This window comes from Pleurodeles waltl, chromosome 12 (assembly GCF_031143425.1).
Source record: "Pleurodeles waltl isolate 20211129_DDA chromosome 12, aPleWal1.hap1.20221129, whole genome shotgun sequence".
Lineage (NCBI taxonomy): Eukaryota > Metazoa > Chordata > Amphibia > Caudata > Salamandridae > Pleurodeles > Pleurodeles waltl.
This window is the reverse complement of record NC_090451.1, coordinates 636,855,316-636,872,025: the sequence shown is the minus strand read 5'-3', so window position 1 is coordinate 636,872,025 and position 16,710 is coordinate 636,855,316. Positions and strand designations below refer to the sequence as shown.

Genomic DNA, 16,710 nt, shown 5'->3' with positions numbered 1-16,710 from the left:
ACTGCTCGTCCACACTACCAGTGACAAAGGCACTCTCCCCATGTGGCCAGCAACATGTCTGGAGTGTGGCAGGCTGCTAAAACCAGTCAGCCTACACGGGTAGTTGGTTAAGGTTTCAGGGGGCACCTCTAAGGTGCCCTCTGGGGTGTATGTTACAATACAATGTACACTGGCATCAGTGTGCATTTATTGTGCTGAGAAGTTTGATACCAAACTTCCCAGTTTTCAGTGTAGCCATTATGGAGCTGTGGAGTCCGTGTTTGACAGACTCCCAGACCACATACTCTTAAGGCTACCCGGCACTTACAATGTCCAAGGTTTTGCTTAGACACTGTAGGGGCATAGTGCTCATGCACCTATGCCCTCACCTGTGGTATAGTGCACCCTGCCTTAGGGCTGTGAGGCCTGCTAGAGGGGTGACTTACCTATGCCACAGGCAGTGTGAGGTTGGCATGGCACCCTGAGGTGAGTGCCATGTCGACTTACTCGTTTTCTCCCCACCAGCACACACAAGCTGGCAAGCAGTGTGTTTGTGCTGAGTGAGGGGTCCCTAGGGTGGCATAAGACATGCTGCAGCCCTTAGAGACCTTCCCTGGCATCAGGGCCCTTGGTACCAGGGGTACCAGTTACAAGGGACTTACCTGGGTGCCAGGGTTGTGCCAATTGTGGAGACAATGGTACATTTTAGGTGAAAGAACACTGGTGGTGGGGCCTGGTTAGCAGGGTCCCAGCACACTTCTCAGTCAAGTCAGCATCAGTATCAGGCAAAAAGTGAGGGGTAACTGCAACAGGGAGCCATTTCTTTACAAGAATTATCTACTTTTGCAACTATCTGATCTCTAAGGGGAACCCTTGGACTCTGCACACTCTCTCACTTTGAGCTAGTATATACAGAGCCAACTTCCTACACCCACCCAAGAGGGAGACTCGAAATACCCCGGAAATGGGGATTGGTCACCTAGGCAGGTGGCCACCTATCAGGAGTGGGGCCCTGACGTCACCTGCCTGACCTCTTCCCACCTTGGATTCAAGATGGCAGAATTAAGGGATTCTCTGGGCGAGCTTTGGGCACCACTCATGGGTTGGTGATGGGCATGGGAGTGGTAACTCCCCTTTCCATTAACCAGTTTCATGCCCGAGCAGGGACTAGAGGTCCTTGAGCCAGTGCAGACTGGTATATGTAAGGAGGGCATCAAATGTGCCCTTAAAAGCATACCAGTGGCTTGTGGCGGCTACCCTTCCAAAGCCATGCAAAACCTATTTCCAAAGGTAGAGGGTGTTACCCCCTCTCTTCCAAAGGAATTCCGTTCTGCCTTCCTGGGCTTGAGCTGTTAAAGCAGCAGGAGGGCAGAAACCTATCTGAGGGGTGGCTGCAGCTTAGGCTGCCCGCAAAAGCCAGAAGGCTGGTAGGAGCAATGCTGTGGGTTCTCTAAGGAGCCCCCAGAGTGCATGGAATCATACAACCAATACTGGCAACATTATTGGGGTATGATTTAGACATGTTTGATACCAAACATGTCTAGGTTTGGAGTTACCATTATGTGGCTGGACATAGGTAGTGACAAGGGTACATGCACACTTTCACGCAGGCTCCAAAGGCAGGCCTGCAGATATATTTTGCATGGGCTCCCCGTGGGTGGCTTAATACATGCTGCAGCCCATGGAGAATCCCTGGTGCCCCAGTGCCCTGGGTACCATATACTAGGGATTTATATGGGGGCACCAGTATGCCAAATGTGGGGTGTGGGGTCCAAGCAACCAAATTTTCTGTTCTGTGGAATTGAACTAGATGTCCAATGAGATCACTTCACTTCCCACACCACGAAGTTTTTAAGACTGGTGGATTTAACTTCTGTGCATTATTCCATAGTTTTGTGTTGCCCAGTCCTTGCCTGATTATGTTCAGCACGTGAATGCTTATTGTGGTGTTTGCTTTTTTTAAACTGTGCTAATGCCGCTAGGTGCCAGATGGACAATAGTAAACAGTTAAATAAGTGTTAGGTGCGTTTTATGAAGCTTGTCCTCCAACTAATTCAAGCTAAATGCTCTGATGAAAAGCAAATATTGTTTCTTAAACCAATTATGGAGGCATTTAGAAGGGTATGTGCAGTGTACCCTTCAGCAAGGTGCCATGTTATGAAATCACAGTGCAGTTTTAGCAGCCATCTTTTCTTGCTAAAGTGCCTGGAGTCAGAGAGGGCAACTTCAGCAGTGAGGTATTTAGGTTTGTTTACTTTGGTTGAGCATAATCCTTAGGCATTTTGTTAGCTTGGAATTTACTTCGTAGTTTAATGGTGAAGCACAAAACTTCATTTCCTGAACTCTGGAAGGTGGCTGTTGTTGACAGTGAGGCTTTGAGCTCTTGGGGTGCATGAAGTGCTGATGTACAGCTCCACAGATGGTTAAAACATTAACTGTTGCCTTACTTCAAAGCATTTTTTTGTGTTTGATGGCATGTGTAGCTGAAGATACACATGCTTTGCATAGTCCGCCATCTAGTGTTGAGCTCTGAGTGTTACAAGTTTTTCTTCGAAGAAGCTTTTTCGAGTCACGAGATCGAGTGACTCCGCCTCTCTGTGATAGTGTGCATGGGCATAGAGTCCTTTGTTAGATTTTCTTTCCGCTGTTTAGTACGGATGTGTTCCCTCTCGCTCCGGTAGATCTCGGTTCGGTACTATATGAACTTCTCTCTTTTCCTTCAATGTCTGTATTGTTTTCGAATGTGTTTTCTGACTACACTCAATCCGATTGGAGTGTCTGAATTGATTAAATGCCCTATCGGGCACCTGTGCCCTTCTCAGGCCTACTGTGGCACAGGCTCATGGATCGGACTCCATTTCACTTCTGCCCTCAGTGCCTCGCCAAGTTCCCCTACACCGACCAATACTCAGTGTGTAACCTCTGCCTCTCTTCAGTTCATAAGAAAGGAACCTGCAAGGTGTGCCGATCCTTCCATTCCATGAAATATTTACAGGATCGAAGAGCAAGACTGCTAGTGGTGGCATCAAAGTCGACAGAACAAACACCCGACATTTTTGGTGAGGAACAGGTGCAAACTGCAGTTTCCATCGCAGACTCTTGACTGTGAGTCAGAGGGGGACAGCCAGGTTTTTCCTGCGAGGCAGTGCGTGAGTACACCAGCCCCTTCCCATCACCAAAAACAGTTTAAAAAGCCACAGAAAGCCTTGGGTCCACCACTGTTTGTTGGCCATGGTCGGACCCTGAAACTACATCTCGTCAACCGACCCTCTGGTTTGGGGTCAAAAGGCCAGAACACACTCCCCTGTAACAGACTGCCACGCCTGTCTCGGGATCAAGTCGTAAGATGGAAGCTTTCCACGTCAGAACCGAAATGGCTACATACAACCTCTGAGCCAAAACATCCAAGCTCCTCTTCGGAGCCGAAAAAACGTCCATCTGCTTCAGAAACCACATTTTCAGCCCATTCAAAGCAGTCGATCAAGATTTTGGAGCATTCATTTGTGGGAAGTAAACAGGTTCCATCCTCAGAGGAGTTAGCAGATAATAAATCCGTTCTTGAGGTCATTTATCATAAGCAGAGGAAAATGCAGATCCAAAATGATACGGGGAAAATTGTCTCTCCTCCTCCTATATACAAGAAGAAACTGTCATTCCAAGAAAGTTTGGAACCTGGCCCTTCACCAGCAAAAACGTTAAAGCACAAGAAGAAGCCAAAGACAGTGCATTAACCTTCTCCACCACATTAATCTTTCCTTTCCACTTCTCCTCCACCTCACATTCCACCACCACCTGCACAGCTTTGGCACAATCTCCTGTCTCCTCACACAGGGCTTATATGGGTGACAATCCTTAAAATATGGACCTGTAGGATATGTACATTTCTGATCCAGTTCCATCTAAAGACCCTGATCTGTATCCCACAAGGCCATCTCCACCTGAAGACACCACAGCGTATAATCAGGTCATTGCCAGAGCAGCCACATACCATAATGTGTAGCTGCACTCTGAGCCTATAGAGGATGATTCCTATTCAACACCCTTTCCTCTACACATAAGCATTACCAATGTTTGCCGATGTTACCAGACATGTTAAAACATGCTGATTACATTTTTAAAGAGCTGGCAAAGGCTAGGGTACTAATACCTAGGGTGGATAAGAAATATAAAGCTGCATCATCAGATCAAATTTTTATATCACAACAATTGTCACCTGATTCCATCGTGGTCAGTGCAACTAGGAAAAGGGTGAATAGTCAGTCCACAGGGGATGCCCCTCCCCCTGATAAAACTGCAAATTCGATGCAGCACGCAAAAGCGTCCACTCAAGCTTCAAACCAGTGTAGGATTGCCAGCTCCCAAGCGCTCTCAGCTAGGTATGACAGAGCCCATTGGGACAAAATGCAGGAGTTCCTTCAATATCTCCCTACAGAACACCAAAAAAGGACTCAGCAGGTAGTGGCAGAAGGACACGCTTTTGCCAACAATCAGATTAGATCCGTACTAGACGTAGCTGACACCGCAGCTAGGGGAATTAATACTAGTGTTATGATAAGAAGGCATGCTTGGTTGCGGTCCTCAGGATTCGAACCCGAGATACAGCAAGCGGTCCTTAATATGCGATTTAATAAACAGTGACTATCTGGCACTGAGCTGGATACCTCCACTGAAAAATGTAAAAAGGACTCAGATACAGCAAAGGCCTTGGTTGCGCTTTACACAACACCTTTTCGGGGCACTTTTTGTAATCCTCAATTCAGAGGAAGTTTTAAACCCCAAACATCAGAGACCTCTATGGCCCAACAAAAACAGGGACAACAATATTATTCCAGGGGATCTTTCAGGGGCTCCTGTAGAGGACACAATTTTAGAAGTTGGGGCAAATCTACTACCACAAGATGTGCCTCCATCTCATCAAAGCAGTGACTTTCTCTCCATCCCCACATAGCACTCATCTGTGGAGAAAGACTGCAATATTTCCACCGTCATTGGCAACAAATTACATCAGTTCAATGGATACTGTCAATTATCCACAATGGTTATTGTCTAGAACTCATCTCCACTTCACCAAACTTTCCCCCTTGTTCACACAGGCTTTCTCCCAAACACTTTTTTCTGTTAAAACAAGAGGTAGAATCTCTTCTACTCAAAGGTGCAATAGAGGTAGTACCCATCAATCAACAAGGAACAGGTGTATATTCCCTATACTTCCTCATACCAAAAAAGGATGGCACTCTGACCAGTCCTCGATCTCCGACTTCTCAATCAGTATATTCTCTCTCTGTTTAGATTTCTGTTATAAAAGCTTTTATGGAAGGCCTTAAGAGTTATTCCACCTAGATCTCCACCAGCTCCAGCCTGGAATCTTAACATTGTGCTCACAAGGCCTCTGGGTCTACAATTTGAACCCATGCATTCTTGCGCACTGCAGTTTCTCTCATGGAAAGTTGCTTTTCTGGTAGCAATTACTTCCTTAAGGAGAGTACATGAAATTCAAGCATTCATTTCAGAAGAGCCCTTCGTCCAAATTCACAAACACAAAATAGTACTTACGACAAATCCAAAATTCCTACCCAATGTGGTCTCACCATTTCACATCAGTCAGTGGAATTGCCAGTCTTCTTTCCACAGCCAGATTCAGTTGCTGAAAGACCTCTCCACACTCTTGATCTCAAAAGTGCTCTTATGTATTATATAGACAGAACAAAATATTTTAGAAAATCTAAATAACTTTTTGTGGCTTTTCAACAGCCTCATAAAGGCAATCCCATTTCCAAACTAGGATTAGCCAGATGGATAGTAAAGTGTATTCAAACTTGTTATCTTAAAGCTAAAAGACAACTATTAGTAACTCCTAAAGCACATTCTACTTGGAAGAAAGTAGCTTCAATGGCATTCTTAGGAAATATACCACTGGCAGACATATGCAAAGCAGCCACATGGTCTACACCACACACATTTACAAAACACTATTGTGTGGACATGTTGTCTCGCCAACAAGCAAGTGTTGGTCAAGCAGTGCTTAAAACACTAGTTCAAACTACTCCTAAAGGCTAGCCACAGCTTAGTTTAGGAGGGGACTGCTTTTCAGTCTATGCAAAGCATGTGTATCTGCAGCTACACATGCCATCGAATGGAAAATGTCACTTTCCTATTGTACATCTGTTCATGGCATGTAGTGCTGCAGATTCACATGCATCCTCCCCGGAATCCTGTAGCTGCTGTGGTACTGTTGTGTTAACGTGTATATACATTGCATGGACATCTTCTTTACTTACTAGATAGATATAGGTGTACATATAATATTCTTCACTCCTTACTTCACCCTCCTGCTGGAAAACTATCTAACAGAGGACTCGATGCCCATGCGCACTATCACAGGAGGAGTTGTCACTCATACTCATGACTTGAAAAAGCTTATTCGAAGAAAAAAAACGTGAAACACTTATCTGTCAAACTTGGTCAACTTTCCATTTTGTCCAGCATCAATGTGGAAAGACAGACTGTACTAATAGTACTAGCTCTATTTCCACCATTAGACTTTGGTCAGTCTTCACTCTCTAATATTTTCTGTTCATCAAAATCTAAGCAGGGTGGTTTGGCAGGTTGCATAAATATTTCCAGTGCATGCATTAGAGTACAGTCCTTTAATAACACTTTTACCGTGACCTGATAGTTATTGTAATGATAGTGTTTATCTCCATACAGGGAGTGCAGAATTATTAGGCAAATGAGTATTTTGACAACATCATCCTCTTTATGCATGTTGTCTTACTCCAAGCTGTATAGGCTCGAAAGCCTACTACCAATTAAGCATATTAGGTGATGTGCATCTCTGTAATGAGAAGGGGTGTGGTCTAATGACATCAACACCCTATATCAGGTGTGCATAATTATTAGGCAACTTCCTTTCCTTTGGCAAAATGGGTCAAAAGAAGGACTTGACAGGCTCCGAAAAGTCAAAAATAGTGAGATATCTTGCAGAGGGATGCAGCACTCTTAAAATTGCAAAGCTTCTGAAGCGTGATCATCGAACAATCAAGCGTTTCATTCAAAATAGTCAACAGGGTCGCAAGAAGCGTGTGGAAAAACCAAGGCGCAAAATAACTGCCCATGAACTGAGAAAAGTCAAGCGTGCAGCTGCCACGATGCCACTTGCCACCAGTTTGGCCATATTTCAGAGCTGCAACATCACTGGAGTGCCCAAAAGCACAAGGTGTGCAATACTCAGAGACATGGCCAAGGTAAGAAAGGCTGAAAGACGACCACCACTGAACAAGACACACAAGCTGAAACGTCAAGACTGGGCCAAGAAATATCTCAAGACTGATTTTTCTAAGGTTTTATGGACTGATGAAATGAGAGTGAGTCTTGATGGGCCAGATGGATGGGCCCGTGGCTGGATTGGTAAAGGGCAGAGAGCTCCAGTCCGACTCAGACGCCAGCAAGGTGGAGGTGGAGTACTGGTTTGGGCTGGTATCATCAAAGATGAGCTTGTGGGGCCTTTTCGGGTTGAGGATGGAGTCAAGCTCAACTCCCAGTCCTACTGCCAGTTCCTGGAAGACACCTTCTTCAAGCAGTGGTACAGGAAGAAGTCTGCATCCTTCAAGAAAAACATGATTTTCATGCAGGACAATGCTCCATCACACGCGTCCAAGTACTCCACAGCGTGGCTGGCAAGAAAGGGTATAAAAGAAGGAAATCTAATGACATGGCCTCCTTGTTCACCTGATCTGAACCCCATTGAGAACCTGTGGTCCATCATCAAATGTGAGATTTACAAGGAGGGAAAACAGTACACCTCTCTGAACAGTGTCTGGGAGGCTGTGGTTGCTGCTGCACGCAATGTTGATGGTGAACAGATCAAAACACTGACAGAATCCATGGATGGCAGGCTTTTGAGTGTCCTTGCAAAGAAAGGTGGCTATATTGGTCACTGATTTGTTTTTGTTTTGTTTCTGAATGTCAGAAATGTATATTTGTGAATGTTGAGATGTTATATTGGTTTCACTGGTAATAATAAATAATTGAAATGGGTATATATTTGTTTTTGGTTAAGTTGCCTAATAATTATGCACAGTAATAGTCACCTGCACACACAGATATCCCCCTAACATAGCTAAAACTAAAAACAAACTAAAAACTACTTCCAAAAATATTCAGCTTTGATATTAATGAGTTTTTTGGGTTCATTGAGAACATGGTTGTTGTTCAATAATAAAATTAATCCTCAAAAATACAACTTACCTAATAATTCTGCACTCCCTGTAGAATGAGCGTGATTTTTGGCTGAAAGAACGTGAAGCCCAAGAACAATTGCAGTGTTTGAAATTAGCAACATTTGCTGTTTTCTCGCTTTTTATGTGGATAAAAGGGAGCATAGAAGTTCAGAGCTGAGGGTGAAACGTTACAAGCTGCTGAAAACTGAATCTGTTTAGTTTTCTAAATGTTGTAACTCTCAGGCTGCGAATGTTCATGAATTGAACATTACTAACCCTTTAGTAGTCCTAAGCATGCTCTGTCAAGAGTGATCTCTTAAACTCTACTGGATTTCATTAGTAGGTCGAGGTGAGGTAAACACAGGGTTTGCACCACTTCACAAATGTGTAGTCACCCGCGCTGCTTTGAAATGGCTCATTCCAGTGCCTTTTTACTAATGATTTGGGAAGTAAGCTGGGATAGGTGGGAATCTTGGTACAACTGCTTTTGTGTTGTGTATGTCTGCGGTTTTTCCGAAGCTCAGGGCTATGGCTGTCTGTCTGTTCGCAGGCTATGAGGACTTGAGCCAGGTACCCAACACAGGGGATTTCTGTAAGGGTGGATATAGTGGGGCTGCTTCCGCTCAAAGCAAACCTGCTGCTGCCACCGGACCAGGCGCCGGTAAGTGCACTCTGCTTCTAGCGTTTTTCTTCCTATCTGCCTCTCATCCCTGTTGTCTCTTGCTTGTGTGTCTGCACCACTAAAACTTCCTTCCTCCTTTTGTGCAGCAGATGTGGAATGACTGAAGGTCTGCGCGTTGTCTGAAAGTGTATTGTAATGCGCCTTTAAGCTGATAGCCTTTTTGGATTGTTGCATTCCAGAAGTAATAAATTAAACTAATGCTTAGCGCCAGGGATGGAGAAGAGTGAATGCCTGTGTCATGCATCTAGAAAGTACATGTACCACATCTGGTTTTTGAGCAGCTGCCAATCGGTGAGGCGTTTCTTATTTAAAGGTACTTCTGTTAAGTACTTTATCTCCTTGATAGTTCTTGAATATCCCTCTGCATCAGATAAAGATGTGTTCTACCTTCCTACTCTGGTTAGTCACAACCAAATAAAGTGCATACCTTTCAGATCCTCATTGTAGTGACGGGTCACAGGACCCTTATAAAAAGCATGTGAAGTTAATACATTATATAGTAAGTGCTGAGGTGAAACAGTTTTGCTCAATAGTAACTGATATTTTTCTTATGCATGATTGCTAAGGATTCCAGCGTCCTAAACTAATCTACAGTAGCATGCCAATTAAAACAATAATAAGCTGTTTTGCCAAAAACTGAAATATTTCTAAAGAGGGTCCACGTTTTTCCATCTGTTGCTAAGAGTAACTGGGAATTTGGAGCGGAGAAAGGATTCGGAGACAAAACTGCTTATAAATATTGGTATAAAAAATGACATCCAAGTGACTGAGAGCCACTTGTGAACTTTTTGGACCACACAGGGTGTCTTATAGTGTTGCATTCTTCTGGGCATTGTGAACAGTATCCATTATGTGCCGATATGATATGGGGCTACTTTTTATCTTAAGTTCAGGATTGTATTTCTGAGGATTGATGGGTAATTTGTTGTTAGGGTAACAGTAATGGACAACAAAACCAAGTGGTTACACTGCGAACAGTTGGGAGTTCACCCCTTGACCACTCCTAATTACCGTATTTCTTGAGCTTTTTCGGTCTCGAGTCTTGGCATGAAGGATGACTGTTGACGGCTAAGCCTTTAAAGAATTGACAGTTTGAAATTATTATTCAACTCTCCTTGTTTACGACTACCAGTGGAAATGAGTCTGCAACAATGCTTTCTCCTTTAGGCTGGCTTGATTTGAATTTCGCAGTGATTTTAATATTTTTAAGAATGTCTTCATGCCTTTTCCACTGTTGTCCCAACTTTCTTTTTTGTTAAACTTCTGTTGGTCTGCTGAAATGTCTAGTCTGACTTAACAAACTAGGCATGCAGCCTGTCCTCAGATGGGATATTACTCTTCCTAGGTCAAATATCTCTCTTAATTCCTAATTTAGTAAAGTGGCTCCTCTACATTTGCACATCTGAGAAAAGTATCTGTTCTGAGTTCCCTTGCTGTTAAAGTAGCATATTGTTGTGGGCCTCTTAAAGTAGCAGAGTTGGCAATGAAGCTATGTGGTCCATGAGCTGGGTTATTGCATTGGGAAGGCAAGTGGGATATGCAGTTGATTGATTTTAGTCCATATATCTGGTTCTTCAGCCCTTACACAGCTGTTTACTTGTGCTTGGAGGTGTTCCACAGGACAAGCTACCTGTACTGATGCTTCTCACATGGTCATGCTGCCTGTGCTGGAGACTCGCTCGCGTGGACACCTAGTTAGAGGATTCTCCTGTAGTTGTGCAGTTTGCATCGCTTGAGGTCACATGATCAAGCACTGGTGAGGAATGACCCTATCAGACTGAAGTTGAAGTAACAATTAGTCTTATCTTCAGTAAAGGCTGTTTCTTGGAGGTTACAAATCGATGTCTTCTTTAGAGGCTGGAAAGTCTTCAAACTCCCGTGGTCATAATAGATAAACTAATTATCACGTTCTTTAAATACAGATAAATGTAATTTGTGCTCTGTATAACAATTGGATATTCACAACCTGTTTGTCTCTGTAGTTCATAACATGTTTATTTAACAGATTTATATATTACACCTGCATATCAGTGGGTATTGGGGGCACTTTTTAAAATAAATTTACATTACCACATTGAGCAAACATGGTTAATTGAAAGGATGATGTCTGAAAGTAGAGCATTCAACAGATCTGTCTGAGCTGGGAAAGGCAAGTTTTTAAATAGTCATTCACTAAGGCGAAAAGCAGTTAACTAAAATACTTTGCTGAGGGTGCTTTCACTTTTTCAACCTTCTTGGGCACTGTTCTCATCTTTTGACTTGTTTTTAGTGTGGATTCTGATTTGCCAGTCAGTTTCAGCTTTCTAAGCTAAACCTACAAAATGTTTCCACAGTTCAGCTAGCCTATTACTAGTTTGTGTCCAGGCTCAAAATGTATTTAGTGTGGCTATTTGGTTAACATAGCTATTTGGCTGATTGTCCTTTTAAAGAGAAAAAAAAAATACCAAATCACTCTTGTAAAATGCAGAATGGTTGTAGGAAGATGCTAACAGCAGATATTGTGATATTGTTGTATTTTTATGCACCCTTTTTGTTCTTTATGCTCCTCAATGAAGGTCAAGGTCATGCAGACCATGATAGCCATTATCCAAAGTCATGCATTTCCATATGTTTTCTGATGGACCCAAAATCGTGCAGTCCTCAAAAGGTGCAAATTCTTGCCCTCCATCATGGATTTCAAACTACATAGTTGTTTTCTTTTTAGACCTTAACTCTTCAGGATTGGGAAGTTGAGTTGTGGCATACCTTGGGGGGTGGTAGTAAGTTTTAAATGAATACAGCGTCGCACAGTAAACATAATTGATTGCCCAGTCAGAGCTACAATTCTAAACAAGTAAGTTTGTTATTCACCAGTTAAATGATGTATTCAAAAATATAAGGTGGTAGAATAAATTGAATTTCTGTGCTAGGTGATTTATTTTTACAACAGGTGGTCCTAGGGTTGATACTTTTGTATATGGGGTGCTTCAGTTGGTAAGCATCAAAAGACCTCAGATTTACCATTGTTTACTCCCACTGCCGCCCGATTCTCCTCGTGGGTTGACATGACGTGTTAATTTCACTGCTGTCCTTCTATTAAGTTTATTGGTTGTCCTACTATTATGGCAGTGTTTTTTGAACTTTTTTTCCTGCTCATAGTCAGTCTGTATTAATGTAGTTTACCTTCCATGTTCAGTACTCTCTGGCTTAATTTTATTTTAGTCTTTGTATTGCTAGAAGGACCGAAATCTTGACTGACACCTTGACCCCATCTGAACTGCTAATTACATGTATAAGTGCTGTGTTGTCTTTGTTGAATTGTGACTTAATGAGATGTATTTATTTTTGTCACAAATTTGACCGAGTTTGTTCTTATTGAACATGTTTTCCCACTTAAATTTCTTTGTGTAATTTAGATGCTAATAAAAAAGATCTTGTGTTGATTGGACTGTGCATATCGGTATGATCTCCCATATGCGTATATACACATTTTCTCCATCTCTTAATTAGGGTCCATTGTTTATTTAATAATTTACTCCCCCACAGGCATTGGCACCAACTTCCTAGACACAGAAGTAATTTATCTAGCTGTAGCTATTTTGTCTGCATTTGTTGGGTAGCAAGACTCACTGCAAGGTGTGACAGCTTTGTGGGTTTCAGCTTATTGACTAGCTTTCCCACAAAAAAGTATAAAACATTTCAAATCTAAAGGCCTGTGTAGGAAGTTGGCTCTATATATACTATTTCAAAGTAAGAAATAGTGTGCACAGAGTCCAAGGGTTCCCCTTAGAGGTAAGATAGTGGCAAAATTAGATAATTCTAATACTCTATTTTGTGGTAGTGTGGTCGAGCAGTAGGCTAATCAGAGGGTAGTGTTAAGCATTTGTTGTACACACGGGCAATAAATGAGGCACACACTCAGACTTACTCCAGGCCAATAGGTTTTTATATATTTTCTTAGTTTATTTTAAGAACCCCAGGTTCAAGATTTACAGTAAACACTTTAAATGTAGGGTACTTCACTTAGATACTTTAGGAACCTTGAATAAAAGAAATATCATGTACAGTCTTTGTAAAAATGGCAATAAGCTTTTTTCAAAGTGGACACAGTGCAAAAATCAACAGTTCCTGGGGAGGTAGGTAAAGGTTAGATTAGGAGGTAAGTAAAACACAAGTCTCTGTTCTGGGGCATAGGCAGCCCACCGTTGGGGGTTCAAGGCAACCCCAAAGTTACCACAACAGCAGCTCAGGGCCAGTCAGGTGCAGAGCTGAGGTGCCCAGCTGAGGTGCCCAAAACATATAGGTGCCTATGGTGAACAGGGGTGCTCCGGTTCCAGTCTGCAAGTAAGTAGCTGTGTCCTGGGAGGGGGGGGGGACCAGGGGGGTTTTGTAGAGCGGGGGGTGGGGGGGACAAGTAGACGCAAAACACGCCCTCAGCGGCACAGGGGCGGCCGGGTGCAGTGTGCAAAGCAGGTGTCGGGTTTCAGGTAGAAAACAATGGAGGGATCCGGGGGTCACTCTAGCAGTGCAGGCAGGCACGGGGGCTTCTCGGGACAGCCACCACCTGGGCTAGACAGAGGGTCACCAGGGAGTCACTCCTGCGTTGAAGTTCGGTTCCTTCAGGTCCTGGGGGCTGCGGTTGCAGTGTTGGTTCCAGGTGTCGGTTCTCTTGTTACTGGCAGTCGCGGTCAGGGGGAGCCTCTGGATTCTCTCTGCAGGCGTCGCTGTGGGTCTCGGGGGTCGTCTCTGGTTTCTCACGGGCTTGCAGTCACCGGGGAGTCCTCCTTGAGGTGTTTGTTCTCGGAATCTCAAGCCGGGAGCGTCGGGTGCAGTGTGTGAAGTCTCACGCTTACAGCAGGAAACGTGTAGTGTTGGAAAGTTGCTTCTTTGTTGCAAAGAAGTAGCTGGTTTTGAACAGTGCCGCTGTTCACAGGAGTTTCTTGGTCCTTTAGTCCAAGGCAGTCATCTGAGGCTTCAGAGGTCGCTGGTCCCTGTCGAATGCATCGCTGGTTGCAGGTTTTCGAAGTTGGAGGCAGGCCGGGAGGGCTGGGGCCAAAGCAGTTGTCGTCTTCCTCCTTCTCTGCAGGCTTGTAGGTCAGCAGTCCTTCTTGTTTCTTTAGGTTGCAGGAATCTGATTTCCTGGGATCTGGGGTGCCCCTAAATACTGAATTTAGGGGGGTGTTTAGGCCTGGGAGAGCAGTAGCCAATGGCTACTGTCCTTGAAGGTGGCTACACCCTCTTTGTGCCTCCTCCCTGTGGGGAGGGGGGCACATCCCTAATCCTATTAGGGGAATCCTTCAAAACTAAGATGGAGGATTTCTAAAGGCAGGGGTCACCTCAGCTCAGGACACCTTAGGGGCCGTCCTGACTGGTGGGTGGTGACTCCTTGTTTTTCTCATTATCTCCTCCAGCCTTGCCGCCAAAAGTGGGGGCAGTGGCCGGAGGGGTGGGCATCTCCACTAGCTGGGATGCCCTGGGGTGCTGTAACAAAAGGGTTGAGCCTTTGAGGCTCACCGCAGGTGTTACAGTTCCTGCAGGGCGAGGTGGGAAGCACCTCCACCCAGTACAGGCTTTGTTCCTGGCCACAGAGTGACAAAGGCACTCTCCCCATGTGGCCAGCAACATGTCTGGTGTGGCAGGCTGGCAGAAACTGGTCAGCCTACACTAGAAGTTGGATTGGTATTCATAGGGCATCTCCAAGATGCCCTCTGGGTGTATGTTAAAATAAATTGCACACTGGCATCAGTGTGCATTTATTGTGCTAAGAAGTTTGATACCAAACCTCCCCGTTTTTAGTGTAGCCATTATGGAACTGTGGAGTTCGTGTATGACAGATTCCCAGACCATATACTCTTATGGCTACCCTGCACTTACAATGTCTAAGGTTTTGCTTAGACACTGTAGGGGCATTAATGCTCTTGCACATATACCCTCACCTGTGGTATAGTGCACCCTGCCTTAGGGCTGTAAGGCCTGCTAGAGGGGTGACTTACCTATGCCACAGGCAATGTGAGGTTGGCATGGCACTCTGAGGGGAATGCCATGTCGACTTAGTAATTTTCTCCCCACCAGCAAATACAAGTTGAGAGGCAGTGTGCATGTGCTACGTGAGGGGTCCCCAGGGTGGCATAAGACATGCTGCAGCCCTTAGGGACCTTCCCTGGCATCAGGGCCCTTGGTACCAGGGCTACCAGTTACAAGGGACTTATCTGAGTGCCAGGGGAGTGCCAGTTGTGGAAGCAAAGGTACAGTTTAGGGAAAGAACACTGGTGCTGGGGCATGGTTAGCAGGGTCCCAGCACACTTTCAATCAAAACTTAGCATCAGCAAAGGCAAAACGTTAGAGGGTAACCATGCCAAGGAGGCATTTCCTTACACTGATCTGTTTTTCTATTTATACTGTTAGGTCCCCTGTAAAGTCGAGATAAACATAAGCAAAAAGGAACAGAAACATGGCTGATTTAATAGCGCCATTGTAACCCTACATTCTGGTGGTTATTCATCTCACCCCTACCGTTTCTATAAGGGGTTAAAAAATGTAAGCATTATTTTACAAGTTATGGTGGCATGTGTGTTGTGGGAGACACACAAACATACATCCCCACTTGAGGCTGAGACTTCCCTGGTAGTGTCTCACCAGGGTGGGACGAGGTGGCAGATGATGAAGCATGTCACATTACGTGAGTGAGCCCACCTCGTCCATATCTTTAGGATTCGCCTATTATTTAACTCGGGAACAGGAAGGAGTAGCATTAGTAAACTCCTAGAATAAGGAAGGTTGAGTAAAAAAAGACGGGCTCTACGCCATTTTGTGATTCCAGCCATTTATCGGGCAATACAAACAACTTTTTTTCTTTCCGACACTTTCACAATCACCAAATGCACGGGTTAGTGACAATTTATATTCCGGAGGAGAACTTCAACCGCAGTGCTCCTGATCTCTTGTAGGTGTCGGATCAGTCCTTCATTGGCTCTGCACAATTTTAGAGTCAAATAAGTGCCACCTTTGTGCGTTTACCTCAGGTTCTTTATTTTTGCACCTTCAGATGCATATCCAGGGCACGGCTTCCAACTTTGTTTATCTGACAATTTAAAAAACTAATGTATATGGTACCTGACTTACTATATCCCGTCCAGAAAATTACAGGCTTAAAACTGTTCCAAGACTTTAAGAAGCAGATGTCTGCTCCAGACCACCACAGACTATCTCTAAGGTGCACATACACCATTCATGACTCTAAATTGTGGGACCTGTTTCTTCATTCACCCAATGGCAATCTGTGATGGGAGATGAAGCTCTACATTGCTGAACACAAGAAGAGGTTGCAATCTAAGCATAGGTCTCAGTCCCACTTCCGTTGTATTTATGGGAAGTTGAAGGACAAAGACGACTTAATGCCATTCAAGCTCGAAAGGGAAGCCTAAAGGTTGTCAAGATGAACATTAATCTAGTCGGTTTGTAGTATAAAGCAGACTCTGCAATAGACAGATGTAAAGGCAAACAAACCATTATACGCTCTTTAGGTTTACTGACACCAGTGAAACAATTCCAGTTCAGAAAATTGAGAGGCAGTTACAGGGTGCTAGCTTATAGGTAACTGCAGATGTCCCAACCAGTGGTATAGCAGACATTTGGGTTGTTTTAGGGCTACTGATGTGACACTGGAATACTCTACACAGCGAGTCAGGGACTACAATCTTCTATTTTGCCTTCCTTTCTGCAGCACTTAACAAACTGAATTTTCTTCTCTACAGCAGCTTATGCCAGAGTGATTGGACACATGGTTGAACATTAACTCCCCAACCTGACATCCATTATGTCTAACAAATAGGTCTTGCAAATAGCTCAGAG

At 44.1% G+C, this 16,710-nt stretch overlaps 1 protein-coding gene across 26 annotated transcripts in view; it reads left to right on the top strand.

The window, feature by feature from the left end:
* Positions 1-16,710, top strand: part of UBAP2L (ubiquitin associated protein 2 like) — a 756,258-nt gene that overhangs the window by 607,875 nt on the left and 131,673 nt on the right. For 10 of the 26 annotated variants that reach the window (XM_069218124.1, XM_069218128.1, XM_069218121.1 and 7 more), the window contains one exon: positions 8,749-8,859. The exons of the other annotated variants lie outside the window; for them this stretch is intronic. In XM_069218124.1, coding sequence (XP_069074225.1) covers positions 8,749-8,859 — 111 coding nt within the window. The remainder of the gene's footprint in view (positions 1-8,748; positions 8,860-16,710) is intronic. 26 annotated transcript variants of the gene reach the window in all.